We start from the raw sequence: 19152 nt of genomic DNA, 5'->3' as shown, positions 1-19152 counted from the left end.
CATCTCTTCATCGGACACTATGCTAAGGTGGTAAAAATAAAAAGATGAAAAGACATGGTCTTTTCCTTCAAAAACTTTTTAGCATAGCAGAAGAAACAGATTTATATACATATACTCATCGTACCATACTATAAATGCAATGATAGAATGTAGATTCATGGATGAACCACAATGTGGTACCTATACATCCTGGATGCATTAGGGAAGACTAGCTGGAAGAGGTAATGCTTCAGTTAAGTCTTAAATCTTAAGGGTAAAGGAAAGTGTGGAGGGAACTTGGAGGTAGATAGTAGAAAGTCCATTAAGTGTTTTGTAAAACTATCTTTGCTGAAGAAAAAAAATAACTAAAAATCAAAAACAAAAACAAAAAAACAAAGCAAACAAACAAAAAACTTGACTAACCAAATTACTACTTCTCATTCTCTCTAACCTAAGGAAATACTGGCCACATACCAGGTGACAGCAACTGAAATATGGACGTGAAAGCAAAGTGTTGCAGTCTGTTTGCCTTGCCATCTATGGGAATCTGCAGCTCCATCCAATAAATAAAGGAGCCACTTTTATGGCATCAACTCTTCCTACTGTTTCTCCCACTGATTAAGCCCCAATCACATGGCCTTTCTTGCTGCTACTGCAACATGCCAGGCTTCAGCTCTGAAACTTTGTACTTGCTATTGATTCTCCTGTTTACAGTTACCAAAGCTTTGTTTATGTCTGCCTTCCTCTGATCCAGGCTTCAATTCAAATGTCACTTTCTCCAAGATTCCTTTTGTAGCCATTGAAATTGACATATCAGCACTGATCTTCACTTCTGCCAAGTCACTGTATTCAGTATTGTCTTGCTTTACTTTCTCCATAGCATTTATCAATACCTGAAACATTGTATTATCTGTTTATTTTTAGGTGCCTTGCTATCTAACTCCTCTCCCCTCCCAGGAAAAGTAATAAAGAACTTTTTTTGTCTTGTTTATTGCTGAATCTCCAGTTTGTAACATAATGCCCAGTAATCAACATAAGTTAAATGAATGAAACCTTCTAAACCAATGGTAGCCATCACTATCTCCAAATAACAGCTCTGCAACAGACCTAGAGAACAACCAGTTTAGAATCCAGCAGGAGGACACAGGGGGCCTCCAGGGAGAAAATATGTTTTAAAAAAGAAAAAAAAAAAAAGAGAAGAAAAATGAGGATATAAAAATAAAATGATATTAGACATAGAAATGTAGAAAGGTATGAAGTTAGATTCTATAGAGTTATTAAATGTGGGCCTCCTTGGTTCTGACATTTCTTGCACCTAATCCACAAGGGAAAACTGATCATTTTTGTGTATCGCAAATGCTTGGGAAGCAAAGTTTTTAACACAGAGAATTCTAGAAAAAAAAAAATTCTTTCATGGTTTCTCCTGAGGCTGCCAGTGAGTACACATTACACATTTACATTTTTCTTACAGTAAATTACAAATTGTATGCATTTTGTCTATTGGTTTATATACAACTACAACTGGTGCCATCATATGGCATATCTTGCACTTTAAACTTTTGTGAGTAATTACTGTTTCAGGTCTATCATGACCAGATTCAGATTAATCATTGAGACATCAGAAATGTTTGGATGGAGCTAAAGGATTAATGCCCTTACTTATGGGATTTTTCCCTACAGTTAACCGTTTTGTTAACGCAGAGGGTTGCTGAGATTCTAATTCTGCCACTTACTAACTGTGCTTCAGTTTCATCGTCTGCACTTTGGGGATGTTAACAGCACTGATTCTATTACAATTACATTTAGGATTCAATTAAACATTAAACTATAAAAAATGCTTAGTACAGTGTCTGGCTCCAGTGAATTTCCCATAGTTCCCTATACGATGGTTGTAATGTTTATAACATAGATATCTAGTTGTACATAAGTCATCTGGCAAGCATAATAAACTGAAAATCCAAGATGAACCTTTTGTTTTCTCTACGATGTGCAGTCAGGGAGGCAGAAAATTGAAATCTTCAGAAGTGACTGAATTAGTACAATTCTTAGTTAGCAATCTTACAACAGTACTCTTATGCTCTTAGAAAAATATTCTTATTCTTTCCAGATAATGTATTATTGTTTTGGGAATCTGCAGAGAAACATCTTATCTATTTTAAAATTTAAGTTGGCTGTAATTAACATCAGTAAAAGCTTTCAAAATGACTTCTTTTTTTGTGTGTGCTTTTATGCAGGTAGTTTTAGCCCAGGTTTTTAGATTTTCTGGCTATCCATTCTCCCCAATGTAAACCCTAGCTCTGCAGAACTGTTTACTCATAGGAAATATATTGTTTGCTTATATCCTAGCAATCAAAATTGAAGCATTCCTTTACACTTCAACAGCAACCTAACTGCAACTACAGTGGAATACACATGTTGCTCCATGTAATATAATGGTTTAGTTATGCTACTTTAGCTATAAGGATCACAGACTCAAGGAACTGCAAATAACTAAAAGGTAATTTTGGTAAGTATACTTTGCATAATGGAGAAACAAGACTAAACTGCCTTGCCACATTGTACTGGAATCCAAGGAAAGCTGAACTCGGTTTAATAGATGGAGCAAACACCAGTAGTCGGTCTCCTGGCACCAGGAGCAAAAAGCTCCTTCCGAGGTGAAGGCATCAGGGGAGTGCAGTGAGCGACCACAGCCAGGATCCTCACTTAAGAAGTCCACCAATACCAAGACTCTGCTGTTCTCATCGTTTCTGATTTTCCTTGCAAGCATCCTTTCCCTTCTTTTACTGAAAACTGCCTTCTTCTCCTTCAACCATGTTTAGCTCCTGGCTTCTATTTACACATCATTTTGATTTATTCTTAATTTTGGATCACTTACTATAGCCATCTCCAAACTCATAACCTTTCAATGTCTATTCTTGTCAACTATCTCAATCTCTGGATTTCTTAGTCTAATTCCAAATCTCGTGTTTTTCTCATTAGGTTACCTTAACAAGGGACTAAGGTGAGGAATTTGATCTCAGAATGACTTGTGATTGTGGCAGGCACAGTTTAAGGTTCATGTTTGATTTTGTATACCTCTTTCCCGATTAAATCTTTGTGGCCCCAGCTTTGCATAGTACCTGGCAACTATCAAATATTCAATACATATTTATTTAAATGAGAATTTTAATGAAAAATAATAAAAGTAAATAGAGCAGAAAAAAAGAATGAAATAAAAATCTTTAAAAGAAAGAATTGAATATTTGCCGTATCTTTCCTATACTTGTTCTATTTCAGGGTAATGATACAAGAAATTTTCACATACCGCGATATGGGGAAGTCGTTCTGGCTTATATATGAGTTAACTTGAATTTTATGTTAACTACAACAGCCTGTTGGTGGCCTATCAAACATAAATTGTGCTTGTGCTTTAATTATTAAAAAAACAGGGTGTACTGAGCAGAAGTAAAGAAAGACCATGTTAAAACTAAAGATTAGATGCCTCCCTTCCTGGGGCACCGATGCTGGTACTCCTTCGATGATAAGATTCCCTTCCCAGGTGCCAAGGCTAGACTGACTCACTGTGTACGTGCTGATTTGTTTTTTTTTGAAACCTTGAAGGAATGTATCCCTGGCTTGTTTCATGTTCTTTGTTCTGACAAGATATAAAACTGTGCTTATAACCATGCTTCTACGGAGCAGTTCCTCGGAGTTTTCTGGGAGGCTGTTTTCTAGGCTAGAGTTCTCAGTTTGACTCAAATAAAATTCTTTTCTATTCCTAATATAGGTTATTTATTGATTATTTTCATCGACAATAACCAGATAAGCAGCCCTAGTTGATGAAGGCAAGTCCTTCTTCACAGAAAAATTCTAACTAAATAAATGTTGATCAAATAACATTATAAAAATCACAATTTTGCCATCCCTAATTGAATAACTTATTCTGAAATGATTATAAGTAAATGAAAGCATTAGAGGAGAGGTCAACAGAAACACTGAAATGGAAGGATCAGGCTGGCAGCACTGCTCAATCTTGGCATGACCACAGGGGGAACAACCAGACTTAATGTGACCGTGGATGTGATGGGAGTATGAAGTACACAGGGTCACCTGTGAGTTATTCTTGGGAAAAAAAAAAAAAAAAAAAAAAGGGATCTGAAAGATAGCCTTTAAGCTGATGCTCAGCTATGGGGAGTACAGAATATGGTGGAACAAATTAAATAAAAGAAAGAGACAAGCAGAATGATCCAGAAAGTAGAACATTCTAAAGGACAATGAACATGGCTTCTTTAAGAAAGCAGTGGTATGGATGAAAGAGAAGTTAAGGGAGAGGAATTATGATGAAAGAGACTTATGACACAAAATAACCAAAATGTAGTATGTGGACCTCATCTGAATCCTGACTAAAACAAAACAAATGTAAAAAGGGATTTTTAAAGAAACACAGCAGCATTTGATTATGGGAAGGGGTACACAATACTAATGCATTACTGTTAGTGTTATTAGTTGTGAGAATGACATTGTCATATGTAAGAAAATAACCATAATTTTTAGGGATGAAATGATATATGTCTGAGATTTGTTTAAAAGAATTCAGCAAAGGGGAAGAAAAGAATAATAAAGCTCAGTGTACAGGTGAAGAAAATATGACAAAATCTTAGTAATTGTTGAGTTTGAGTTACGGATATACAGCTCCATTGTATACTCTCTCTACTTTTTAGCATAATGAACAGTTTTGTAACAAAGTTTTAAATAGAAAAACAATTTAGGGAAGCCACAGTGCAAGCAAAGACATCAACAGCTTTAATACTTTGAAGAGCATTAGTTCCAAAACAGAAAGAAGATGTAAATCCTTGATCAAAGTAGCTTAAACCCAATTTTCTCACTGCCGCAAATGAAGCATACTATCTTTTAAAACATAAAATTTGAAAATAATGTTATGGCTCGTCCCACAGCCTTGACAAAATGAAAGCAGCATACCTCATCTTCACAAATGAAACAGCAGATTTTCGAAAACTGTTCCATTTTCTACTCAACACATTGGAGCCTCTCTGATATATACTCTTAATGCGGAGAGAAAATAAATTGAGCCTTCACTGTATGTATACTTTGGAAAGATGCTAAAAGAAATTACAGACAATAATAAAATACATGCAAATACACAGGACCGTAGAATGGATGAAACATATTTTTGCTTACATTTTGGTCAGCATTACAAAAACAAAGTAATGTTAAGTCACAGTAATTTAACTAATCTGAGAGTATAATTACATGAATATTTTAAAAGATATGAGATTTCTTACTTTCAAGCATATTTAGTGAACCTCCCCTACATTATACATTTAGTTGTTGTCAGTCTAAAGGAATTTCACAGCGAAGTATACAATTGCCTACTGCATGTGACTCATGGAAGTCATACAGATAGCCAAATCTCTATATATCCAAATATAACTCACTGTATACTTCTTTCTTTTAACTATGTACTTCCTTAAACTGAAACTTCCTCCTGAATTTATTATCTCAATTAATGGTGCTCCCATAAATACAGCGTGTTCATTGTCTCCATCTTCTTTCCTAACCTCCCACTCAATGCAGTTAGTCAAGAAGATCCCTTGATGTATCTCCTAAATATTTCTCAGATCTGATCCTACCTCTCCATCATCTTATCCAAAGTCCTCATATTTTCTCACTGGATTACTGCTGGAGCCACTTAACAGTTATCTACACTTACAAAAGAAAGAACATAATAAGAAATAGAGGAGACACCAATTTACTTTAAAACCAAAAACAATATTGAGATTTAATGAAACCAAAATCTGTTTCTTTTTTTTTTTCCAGAAGACTAATAAAATTCATAAACGTCTAGCCAGTTAGACAGGAAAAGAGAGAGAAGATACAAAATGTCAATATTAAGAATGAGAGAAGAGAAATGACTTCAGATTTTATAGACATTAAAGGCATAATAGAGAAATGTCATGAGCAACTATACAACAGCAAATTGCCACTTAGATTAAATAGAAAAATTCCTTGAAAGACAAATAACAAAAACACAATCAAGAACAAGTAGTTTTGGGAGGAACCAAGATGGCAACATAGGAGTCTCCTGAACTTCCCTCCACCCACAGACGCAATGAATGTACAACTACACGTGGAGAAATTCCCACTGAGAGAAATCCAGTGGCTCACAGGACTATGGCAAATAAAGAAGCATTTGTCAGTGGGTGCACATCACTCCCTGTGGCTGTCTCCTCAAGGCTCAGCCCAGAAAGAGCAGGCAAAAATGCCCATCTCCCAGTCTTGCCCTGGAGGGGTTTGACTGCATACTTTACAAGTTGATGCCTGAGGGTCTGGCTTCTAATTTAGCATGCATCTGGAGGCTGGCTGAGATCTTTCTTAGAGCCCAGAGGAGCTGGTGGGCACTTCCCTGCATTCTCCCTCTTGCTTGATCCAACAATGAAAACAAACCACCAATACTTCCCTGGAAGGAGCTTGTCCACATATTTAATGCATCAACTTTTATGGCTGCAAGTTGAGGGATGGGTTCCCAAATCACGTAGCTCCGAGAGCCAGTGGGTCTTTCATTCACAAGTCCCACAGGACTACAGCAAACAAAACAAGCAGCTTTTCAACAGGTGCAGAAGCACCCCGCTTGTCCCTCCCCCACTGTCATGGCTATCCACCTGGGCTCAGTGCAGAGAAAGCAGGCAATAATGCCCATCTTCCAATTTCTCCTTCGAAGGGGCTTAACTATATCTTTTCCCATCTATTGCCTGAGGGTACAGCTTTTAGTTAGCCTGCATCTAGGTGCTGACTTTTATCCTTTTCCTTGAAACATTGACCGGTCTTGGCACACCCTCAATTAGGGAGCCGCTAAGAACAAAGATGGCAGCTTGGACAACCATAAAGGTTTGAGAGACAACCAGGAGCTTGGGCTGGGCTGATTGATGAGACAGTCTGTCCAGACTGGGAGAGGTGGTTGTCTAATCTAATGTGCAGAAACCAAAACAGAGTCAAGGAAAATGAAAAAAAAAAAAAATAATAAGGAAATACGTTCCAAACAAAAGAACAAGATAAATCACCTGTAACTGACCTTAATAAAATAGAGATAAGTGATTTACCCAATAGAGAGTTCAAAATAATGGTCATAAAGATGCTCACTGAGGTCAGAGAACAATGCATGAACAAAGTGAGGATTTCAGCAAAGAGACAATATAAAAGACAAAGAGAGAATCCTAAAAGCAGCAAGATAAAAGAAGTTTGTTACATTGAAGGGGATCCCCATAAGACTATCAGTGAATTTTTCAGCAGAAACTTTGCAAGCCAGGAGGGAGCGGAATGATTTTTCAGAATGCTGAAAGAGAAAACCCGCCAACCAATAATATTCTACTTGGCAAAGTTGTCCTTCAGAATTGAAGGAGAGACAAAGAGTTATCCAGACAAAAGCTGAAGTTAATCACTACTAGACCCATAGATATATGGATCAATAGAACAGAGAGTACGGAATTGGACTCACACATATAATTAATTGATTTTTGACAAAGTTACCAAAGCAATTCGATGGGGATAGGATAATTTTTCTAACAAATAGAGCTGAAAAGATTAAACATATGAAAAAAATCCCAAATAATCTTAAACTCTATATCATACCATATACAAAAAATAACTGGAGATGAACTATAGATCTCAATGTAAGATATCTAGAAGAAAACTACAGTATTGCAACTTGACTGTGGGTGTTTCAACGATTTCTTAAATAGGACACAGAAAGCCCAAATTATAAAAGAAAATAATCAACAAATTGGACTACTCTATCAATTATTTTCTTAAAAACAGCTCTCCAAAAGAAACTAGTAATAAATGGAAAAGAAAGTCACAAACTAGGAGAAAATATTGCAACATTTACATAACAGTAGACCTTTATTTACTATAATTAAAGAGCCATTACAACTCATTAATAAGAAGATAAACATCCCAATTCGGAAATGGCAAAAAGATTTGAACAGACATTTCACCAAAGAAGATATATGTATTGCAAATAAGCAGATGAAAAGATGGTCAATATCAGTATTTAGGAAAGTGCAAATTAAAACCACAAGGAGATATCACTACACTTATTTGAATGGCTAAAAGTAAAAAGTCTAATTGTACTAAGTGTTGGAAATGTACAAATACTTTGGAAAGTGGTTTGGCAGTTTTAAGAAATATTAAACATGTACATATTACATGACCCAAGGAAAATAAAAGAATATGTCTATACAAAATCTTACAAACAAATATTCACAGAAACCTAATCTTGAAAAAAAATCCAAATTTACCCCCTAACCTTAACCCTAATCCTAAGAGATGAATGGATAAACATTTTGTGGTGTATCTATATAGTAGAATATTACTTAGAAATAAAAGGAGATGAAGTATTGATACCCACAACCACCTGGATGAATCTCAAAATAGTTGTAATTAGTGAAAGAAATTAGACAAAGAAATGTACATAATATACTATTCCTTTATACAAAAGGATAAAAATTTCTAACTAATTTGTAGTATTAGAAAGCAGACCATTGGTTGCCTGGGGTGGGTTACATAAGGCACACAGAAACTTATGGGGGTTATGGATATCTTTATTATCTTGATTGTGGTGATGGTTTCATGGTTAGATGCATATGTCAAAACTAATTAAATTTTTAACTGTATTCAGTTATACCTCAATACATCTATTTAAAAGGGAGAGAGAGAGAGATCCACATTGAAAGATCTGAAAATACTGTGCTTAATAGTTTTCAGTTTCAATGAAATAGAAACACCTGGAAAGCCACTTCATAAAATTCGTCTTTAAAATGTGAAGACGTATCACTCAAAGAAATACTCTAGTACATCAGTTAATCAATGGAGTAGGAACAGAGAGAACAGATACCAATTACACATATGGATTTACTTTAATGTATTCATTAATTCAACCAATATATATGCCTGGATACATACTAGTGTACAAAATAAAACAAATCCTTCCCCTCATGTTTACTTTCTGCAATTATTATAAATTGTTATCAAACGTGAATAAGCAAATGCTTGCAATATTTGTTTAGTCAAAATAACCATGAATACTTCATTCAATTAATTATTCATATCAATAATCTTAGATATAAAAATAAGAAAGATATAAAAATAAGACATATTTTTCAATCATCTGTTCTCTTGCCATTACCTTCGAAATAAAACCAAAATTTGTTTTAGCTGGACATGTCCTTCACAAACTGACCTGTGCCTTCATACTCTGGTGTATAAAAACCACACAAGGGATACTTTATTAATAATGCAGACTTCTGTGCCAAATTCAGATTTTAACTCCGTAGATTTGGGATGGAGCTCAGAATCTGCATTCACAACTATCGGCCTATTTGATCCTAATAGTCTAACTACCCAGTGAGATAATTAGTGATGCCTAAATGTGATGACACATTGCACAAATAAAGAAACATGCATGAATGGAAATCTCACCAAATTACACAAATGCAACATTGGCCACTAAGAGCACACCTTGCTATCTAGGTGAGTTCACTTAAAATATAGATTTGATTAAATGAGAAACAAAATGCACTGATCCTTAGTAAGCAAAAAATCTTTGGAACATCTTCAAAATCTGAGCAAATACAATCATAAAGCATAGATTCCTAACAGAGGGAAAGCATTCAGCTTTATTAGAACTAGGTTTTCATTGGAACAAAAGTGACTCCAAACTCTTGACACTATAAACAAAAATAAAAAGCAAGACAAAGACATTACTCTTCTTTCCTTGTGTCCTTGCTCATTTTTATACTTAGTAGACTTAATTTAGCTCATAATTTAAAATTTATTTTTGCCATAAGTAAATGCATTCCCTCCACTTCCTTTAACACAGTCACAAAAAAGTAACTAAAATCTTTGTATATCTTTAATGGTATATGATTAAGGATGATTCTGGGGAACTTTGATTCCATGATTTTATAATGTATCTTTTAATAGTCATATTCTGAATATTTGATAAATGTAAAGAATTCATTTGACTAAAAATAAAATCCTTTCATATAACTTTTAATTAGCATTTCTCAGCAGATGTTTGTTTTCATTCCATTCTCATTAATCAACTGACCTACCCCAGCCCGCGGGCACAGTCTTAAAACAAGTTACTGATGTCCCTACCTTTAGGAAATCTACTGTATCTTCAAGAAAGATCCAAAGAATGAATGAGAAAACATATCTAACCCACAAAGCTGTCCAGGAGGAACTGAGGACATGCCATATGTTAAAAGAGAGGATCTAGTCCTGAGCTATCAGAAGAGAATAAGAGAAAATCTCTACAGATGGTCATCATGATACACTCTGGCATCAGGCAGAAAAGGTGGATATAAGGAGAAAAGGAAGAAGAAAGTGTAAAGGTAAACCTAATGATGCTGTCATTGCCTATCAAAGAGAGGAATACTTTCTCCACATTTAGAAGAAATTCAGGTAGGTGAAAATGGGTGGTGAAGAAACAGGAAAGGATAAAAATTGGAATACTTACATGTATTTCTTCTATAATTGGAATTTCAATTGTATTCCACACAAGCTTTTTGACCCTAACTGTCTTGACCAGTACAAAAAATTAGAAATAATAAAACCAGTTCTCCCTATTAAGCCTGAATGTACTTCATCGTTTGTCTATTTCTGCTATTCCTGCTGCCCACAGGCTTTCAGGTATGACCAAAATGTCAGGATGCTCTCTCCATTACCAGATTGCAAATGCCCTGCGGGCAGAGTCAGCTGTTATTTTGGTTGTATAGCTCTCGAAGTGTGGGCGTGAAATAAATCCTAAATGTGCAACATTAAAGGTGGACTGGATCCTGGAAATTATCTGGTAATATATCCTTATTTTATACATGAGGAAACTGAGACCCAGGGAAATTAGATAATTTGCCCAAGGTCTCATAGCTAGTGTTAAGTTGCTAAGTTGATGATTTCAGAGTCTTCTAGAACAGCCATGAATTTTAATTCATTTGCCTTGCCAACCTGCTCATAATTTATAAATTCTATGCATGGAGGCATAGGCTTAGGTTATGTGAGAAAATGGACTTGTTCTCTTAAATACTGCATTAAATTTGTTACATCTGGCATACACAACTATTTTGAAAGCAAGTTTTTTTGAAAAATCCTTACTATTAATAAAGTCACAGTGGAATATGTTTAATACTAACTCTTTAACATTCTTTTTAGTTTTGGGGGATTGCATTTTTTTTTTTCTTTCAAGACAATGAAAGAAACCAGTGGAAAGAAGAAATTTTTCTACATCAAATAAAAATAAATTTGTGGGAAACGTTTGTCTCCATATCCAAATAATCACTCTGTATGGGGCTGAAACTAAAAATCCATAATATCACTGAATTAATATTTACTGATAAAAGTAAAAATATACTGCTTTCTATAGCTTGATTTTGGAAAAGTTTGTCATTGTCATGAGAGTATAAGCCATACTTCAAATATTTTGTTTTCTTCACTTTAGTGGAATAAAATCAATTTATTACCAAAACAGTATACTTACTGATTCAGGGCAGGAGTGTAGGCAGTTTTATCCTCATCAATAATCGTGACCATCAGTGTAATAAGTTGGGGCCAAAAATCCAAATTCTTGGTGGTTGGTCCCTGATCTTCCCGAGGAGTGTCCCGTTTCTTACTCTGCTCACAAGGTCACGCAACATGCAAAAGAAAAGGTTAAATGGTATGACTTTAGTTAGATGTCACTGTCAAACAGGAGGATCAGAGAAAAGGGGTAATGGAACAACTCTCAGATCATGCCAGCCAAAGCTATTAAATTCAGGTTTCCTCTCTTCATTGAAGGCATCCTGTCGGGTAAAGTCACAATGGTCAGGCTTGAATTCCTAAATACTTTGGTTCTGGAATGGAGGTTTCTCTTCCTCTATTGCAGTTCATGAACTTAGGAGTTATTATTGTAGAAATTATCCCTTTAATGTGGCTTCTTCCAAGGCAAAAGGTTGAATTCTGTTTCTACAATGATGTGTGTGTGTGTGTTGTGTACAAAATTTGTCCTGCCTAAATATTTTGTCCATAGTCACACTGGTAGTAAAGTGGGCTGAACTCAAGCAAGGCTGCCTGGTTACAAAGCCAGTACTGTTAAATAGGACAGCATATACAAGTTGCATGAATGGTCTGGAACTCTCTCATTCCACTCACAAATGTATCTTGTTAACAAAAACTTCGTAAGTCTGTCTTTCTTTTTTGTGCATGTATGTGTATTTAAATCATATTGGAATCCTTCTTGATTTACCATACTGAATGAATTCTCCCCTCTCCCCTCTAGAAAGAGTGTTGCCTCGATGATCTAAATTTACAGTGAGATTAACAGGGTATAATAACAATTTTGAATGTTTAACATATAAACTTCATACTCAACAAACACAATTCCTTTGAACACACAAATAAATTATTCTGGTCACTTTGTCTGGTGGGCATTCTTCTTATAACACTTCTTTGACATTTACTTTTTTAAATTAGGCAAAAAAGATAAAGACGAGACAATTTTCCCTCAAGTATATGACTCAGTGGGAAGCATATCGTTTCCTTGACTGTTTTTGCTGAATTATTTATAATCTCATACATCCAGGATATCTGAGAACTCCAATGTGTAGCTCAGGAAATTTATGGGCTCTCGTACAAAAGGAGGATTAGATTTTACTTGATCCGATCTTTTGCCCTATCCAACTACCATGTCTTTTCCAAAGAACAGCCACCCTCTGCTGAATGGTTGTATGCCTATCGTCTAATGCTGCCCAAGACATGTAACCAGATTTGGATGAGTCATCACACTATTATTATTCTCACTTAAGTTAGAATATAACCCTGTATTAAATCCACTTACTGTTAGAGACCTCATACACAGACTATAATGCACCTTTAGGGACTTAAATTTTCCTAGGGTGCTTCCAAATGCTCTTGATTTACCTTTAAGCTCAAAATTTAACAGATACTAAAAGTTGAAGAGCTAAAATAGTCAAAAAATTAGTGGCTAGGACAAATTACTTCAAATTGCCAGAATGAACTATAAGCAGTCTCCAAAGGATCTTAAGAATCTTATATATCTGGTCCCTGAGAACCACTTGAAACTCTGGCAGCCTTCCTCTTTTAATTCCTTAGGTACACCAAGGCACATCAGAAGATCTTTAATAAAAAAAAGGCTTACAAATGTCTGACTTTGCCTATTATTAAGTTACATTTTCTATTGAAATTTATCTTTCTTTTATGAACAGGAATTTATTATGGTCACAATAACATAATTATTTATTCATTACATTAAGCTCAATAGATTTCCTTCTCTATGATGTAGTTAGAAAGCCAGAGAACCTGGTGAGTTGTGAAGATTGTAAGTAAAATTAGTTCTGATGACCACGGTGGACTATATGAGAATACTATCATTAATCATCATGATGTGTATATAGCCGAACTATATGCCTAACATTTCAAGTAATGTGATTAAATAAAAATAAATGACTACAGATGACATGTCTAACACCAGAGTCACTTATCATCATTCTGCAAAGAGTGATCTGGGAAAGGGGAGAGACCAAAGTAGTTGAATATACATTCATTCCAAAGTCCCTTAGCTGTCACAGATTACTTTTTTATGACATCAGAGGATTACAGTTGGTAATGTTTTTGCATAAAATTCTGTATGTTGCATCAGAATAAACCAAACTTGATGCTGAGTCATGAAGTTTTTACGTACCACATATCAGTATCATAAATCACGCTTTATGTATTTTACTAGTGCATTTGAATAAACTGCATGTTTGAAACATGTAGTACAACCATTATATAAGAATACTTACTTGACTGCTTAGGAACTCAGTTTTTCTAAGTAACACTTTATGAATATTTAAGAAGTCTACTGGGGCATTTGAAATTGTGGTTGGAAGAATTAAGATAATGGCAGTAGAAATTCTGAAAGCTAGTAATAAGTGTATTAATATTTACTAAAACCCCTATGAATTAATATGTATCACAAGAAAAATTTAATAAAATATATTTATATTAAAGTATAATATATAATATTAACCTCATTAATAACAAATAAAATACAATAGGTTTATAAAGCTATGACTTAGTATGTCAATCTTAATATGGTCATTGGTACTATAGTGTCTAAAAATTATTTTGTTAATAGATAATTGAGGAAAGATATATGAAAGAAAGACTGTGAAAGTATAATGGGGAGAGAATTTTTTAAAAGTAGAAAGTTACCAGGGTGTAGGATCAGCTGAAAAAACTTCTAGTCATCATATTTATAAAGGATATTTCAATACAAAAAGCTTGTACAGACAAGCTGATAAGATGTACATTATACTTTCACAATATCAAAGAAGAAGATATGAAGATACTCCATTAAGAAGAGATCAATATACAGAGAGAACCATTATATGCAAAAAAGTGTTGAAATAACAGATTATATCTTCATGGTAGTAGGACTTAGCAACACTTCTAAGGTTGCTACAACATATTTCTGTTCCATTCCATGTATTTGTTCAATAAGCATATAATTTTGAAATACCTCCTCTAAGGAGTTGGCCAGACTAGGGTTGGGGGGAGATATTTAGTAGAGTAATACAGTGGGATGCTTAAATACAAAAGCACATGACATTGATTGGGGAATTACTAGCAATGTGAGGCTGCAGGCTTTTGACAGATTTCTCTAACATTAGTTCTACTGGATATTAGTGAGTATCTCACACACACACACACACACACACGGTCCATGCTCAAATTGAGGAAATTTTGCTTAAACGAAGTTAAATAGGTTATTTCCAGACTTCTTGTAGTAAGATGCTAATGTACATTGTGATTCTCTAACATGGTGGTTCTCAAACTTTAGCGTTTCTCAGCATCACTGGGCAGGCTTGTTAAAACACAGATTGGTAGGCTCTACCACCAGAGTTCCTGATTCAGTAGATCTAGGGTGAAGCTTGAGAATTGGCATATATGATAAAGTCTCAAGTAATTCTGGTGCTGTTGGTCCCAGGGCCAAGTTGAGAGTCTTCTACTCCCCTCCTATTCCCCACATCCCATCTTGTAAAACATTCCACAGAAAAAGTGTTCCTCTGAGTATACTTTGGGAAACAAAAGGCTAGAGAGATGCAGGGGTCAAATACTGAAGGACCTTTTGTGTTATATGAAGGGATTTGCATTTAAACTAAATTTGATGAGGACTATTGTATGATTTTAAACACAGGAATACTTAATTACAGTTGTGTTTTTAAAAAATGATTTGGCAGTAGCAGGAAGTTTAATAAATTAAAACTTATGAAATAGTCAATAAATAAAATTGATAGGTTTATGAAAATACTTATGAAATAGTTAGGTAAAATTAATAGAACTCATTATGTAAATGGTGAGAAAGAAGAGAGAGAGGGAGAAGTCAATGGAACTATCCAGAAGGTAATTAGGTAAACCAGCCTGGAGTTTAGAAAGCACTCTGGACTACTGATATAGCTTGAAGAATTCCAGGATGTATGTGGTAGCTGAAATTATGGAGTAAACAAGTTTACTCAGAGAGAGAGAGAGAGAAGACTACATGGCTAGAGGCAAAACCTTGGGGAGAAAGTCTAAAAGAGAATAACGTTTTATGAAAGAGGGGCATAGATGGGGGAGTGAGGCCTCTGTTGAAATGGGAGAAAATGGGATCCAGAGTAAATGTGGGAGGATTAGCCTTGAATGTAAATGAAGAGCAAGGCTTCCTCTGAGTCAGGCAATAAAGAATCTTGCAGATAAGTCTTGTTGATGGTGAGAAAGGACAGCTAGAAGTTTCTATCCTGAGAGAAGAGGAGGAGTAAATAGTAAAAGTTTGAAACAACCTCTGCAAGGAATGAAAGTGGGCCTTGAGTTGGACCCAGAGTGGCCCTGCCAGGGAGCTGGGGAGCGCTGTTGAGGCTGGGTCCCTGCACTTACAAGGATGCAACTCTGGACCATGGTGAGTTTCCTCCAGGACTGGATTCAGAAGTCAAGGAAACAGAGTGTTGGATTTACTACTGGAGGGCAATGAAGTAGGAAAAGGATTTAAGTGTTTGACCAGAATGGTTGGAGTGCTGGAACAAATATATTTTATGGTCCAGAGGAAGGAAGAAGAGAAATGGGAGGGACGATGGAGGAGTAGATCTAGAAAAAGGAGGGAGGAGAAAGGAAGGACAGCAGATTGTTGGAGGAGGATGTGTGTTTAGGCATTCAGACCACGGCGGGGCAGGAATAGAGATCAAGTAAAGGGCTCTAGGGTGGAGGTCGAGAAGAGCTGAGGAAAATGATACCTCAGGTAAGATAAGGAAGCTGTGGTGACTCTGAAAAGAGCTCACAGAATTTGTGTGCGTGTGAGCAGGTGACTGCTGCAGCGTACATAGAAAGATGGTCTTCTTTCAAGGTAAGTGATGGCTGAAAGTTTTGGCAACAAGGCTTATAGATGGTAGGAATTTGGAAAATCAGGACAGCATGAATATAAAGACACAGAAGAAAATGAAATACAGGTGAGCCTGAGTATTAAAAAAGAAATAAGCTTTAAATTATAACAAAAAGGCTAGCAAAGTAAATAAATATTAAAATATGACCTAGATAGCTCTTTTATAATAAGCTTGCAACTTCCTCTGACTCTGAGTTGGCTGTATGTCTTCTCATACTTCGGAGATAAGGACATCTTAGCCCTAGCAGTTCACAGGTTAGGAAAATTGGAACTTTGCTACTGGTTTTGGAAGCAGAACATAAAGTTTGAAATGCTCAGGGGATTTGAGATCTTTATGAAGAGCAACGTGGACAGTCTATCAGCCAGGAGGAAGGAGGACATTTATACTGGCCTTCCCTTAGGCAGGATTAGATACAGTTTCTCTAGGTACCCTTCCCTCAGCAGGTGGAACATTTTTTACATCAGTGGAGACACGTTTCTTGCTTCTCTCTCCAAAATATTATTGCCTTTCCTTTATCGTCTAATAATACTTCCACCATCTCCAAAAACACCAACAGAGGCATCTTTTTTTAAACTCATCCCATGGTCAGTTCTGACAACAAACTTGCAGCCTTGGAGACTGAATATACAAATGAACAATGGCCAGACCACATATGACAGAAATCTGACCCACAATCTCCAGAACAACCAGTTTGGGAAACCAACCCAAAATCTCTGCAACAGTCAGCCCAGATTGATCAGAACTTGGTCAATGGCTGCCAGTTTCCTTATATTTTACGCTGACTTCTAACTCAGCACCAAGCATTGAAAGCCAAATATGTCCCCCAAATCATGCACACAAGATGCCTTCTTCTAGCTAGGTGACCCCCCCGTTTCCCCAGGCAAGCTCCGATCATATTAGACCTGAAACCTTCCCTGCTGTTTTCACTATAAAGCTTTTCCACTTCCCTGTCTGCCGTTGAGTCTCAGCCAAATAAAAGTGATGTTGGCCGCCTTCCCCGTTTGAGCAAGATCTGAATAAATAGCCTCTGTCTGTTCTCATTTGGGTGGTCTTCACTGATTTTCAAATATCAAAGCCAAACGTTAAAATCCTGATTTCAGAGATGAAGAAACTGAGGGTTACCTTATTTCTGACCGCTTCTTCTTCACTGAAAACGGAACACGTAGACCACATTAAAAAACGTATAGCTTTGGTTTTCTCTTTATATCCTCAACTCCAAGCCCTGGTTACAGAGTTTATACACACAGATGACAACCATTACCTCCCTCTAATAATAACGGGCTGATTTTTATCCTGAGTTATATATCTTGAATGAGAAGGAATGCTTTCAGAAAATAAAATTATGGATGCTTATGTGAAATCCCTGCACAGGTCCTGCATTCTTGAGACTCTCACAACTGCTCAGCATTCATCTGCAGTTTGAGAGTTACAGGCACAAGGAGGGTTTGGTTCTAAGTTAATTGCTAGTTGTTTTCCCCCCAGTTTTAGAGCTTTCTTTTTTTTTTCAACCATTTTTTGAAGTATATTTAATTTACAATATTGTGTTAGTTTCAGGTGTACAACAAAGTGATTCGGTTATATGTATATATATGTGTAACTTTATAACTCGTAATAACCTATAAAGGAAACTTTAGTAAGAACTTTTGGGACATTGGATACTGATGAATGATGAAAGAGTATCAATTAACAAAGCTCCATAAATTAGGAGTTTGGGATTAACATTAAAAAATAGATATAGATATGGATATGGATATCTATGCTTTTACACATTTTTTTCCATTACAGTTTATTACAAGATATTGAATATAGTTCTCTGTGCTATACCGTAGGTCCTTGTTGTTTATCTACGTTATATATAGCAGTGTGTATATATTAATTCCAAACTCCTAATTTATAGAGCTTTCTTAATTGATACTGCTTTATAATCAGTATCCAATGTCCCAAAAGTTCTTACTAAAGTTACTAGTTAATCCTTACAGTTTATATAGCGGCAGTCATTTTATCTGCTTCTCCCAATTAGTGTTGGTTTAATTCCATTCAACTTTGGGCAGGATGGGCAACCAGACATGGACATAATAGGAGACCCAGAGAGTGAAGTTCCAACACTTCACAGACTCCCACTCTACTTGCCCAAATATAGGAAACCATCAAAATGACACTATAGTGTCCAGAATGACTTCACTAAAATTGCTTATCTTGGTAATTCCAGACGGCTAAATCCTTGTTTGACTGACTACACTTAGGGAAAATGATGTGAGTCTCTGATCAAGGTGTGAAGGGGTAGATAGGAAATTTTAAAAGCAGGATGTGAAAATATTTCAGGGAGGCTTGTACCTAGAAGAGGAAGAAAATAAACGAGGAGAAAGATTGTTAAGATGTATTAACTGTATGTGAGAAACTTGGTCACCACACTGAAGAATTCTACAATTCTTTGTCAGCTCAGACAAAGGCAGTCAACTGGATTCCAGGGTCTTGCATCTGGAGTAAAATCAAGGAGACTGTCCACAGGCAAGATAAGAGAGGAAGAGATACAGAAGTTTAAATCGGTGAAGAAGTAAATGCAAATCTTTTTTGCTCACTTCTTAACAGCCAAGAACTCACAGACCTTCCCACACTGCTATACCTCTTCCGTTCTTGAGTCACAGTGTAGTACTGAAAAGGCTACCGAAACATTTACTGCAATTTCTGCATTCTACAGATGAGGAAACAGCCTGACAGATGAGGAAAC

General features: G+C 35.9%; 1 protein-coding gene across 2 annotated transcripts in view; it reads right to left on the bottom strand.

The window, feature by feature from the left end:
• Positions 1-19152, bottom strand: part of UNC13C (unc-13 homolog C) — a 589653-nt gene that overhangs the window by 214333 nt on the left and 356168 nt on the right. For both annotated transcript variants that reach the window (XM_068536284.1, XM_068536278.1), the window contains one exon: positions 11510-11643. In XM_068536284.1, coding sequence (XP_068392385.1) covers positions 11510-11643 — 134 coding nt within the window. The remainder of the gene's footprint in view (positions 1-11509; positions 11644-19152) is intronic.

Source organism: Eschrichtius robustus, chromosome 1 (genome assembly GCF_028021215.1).
Source record: "Eschrichtius robustus isolate mEscRob2 chromosome 1, mEscRob2.pri, whole genome shotgun sequence".
Classification (NCBI taxonomy): domain Eukaryota; kingdom Metazoa; phylum Chordata; class Mammalia; order Artiodactyla; family Eschrichtiidae; genus Eschrichtius; species Eschrichtius robustus.
The sequence above is the reverse complement of the archived record's forward strand: the minus strand, read 5'-3'. Positions and strand labels throughout refer to the sequence as shown.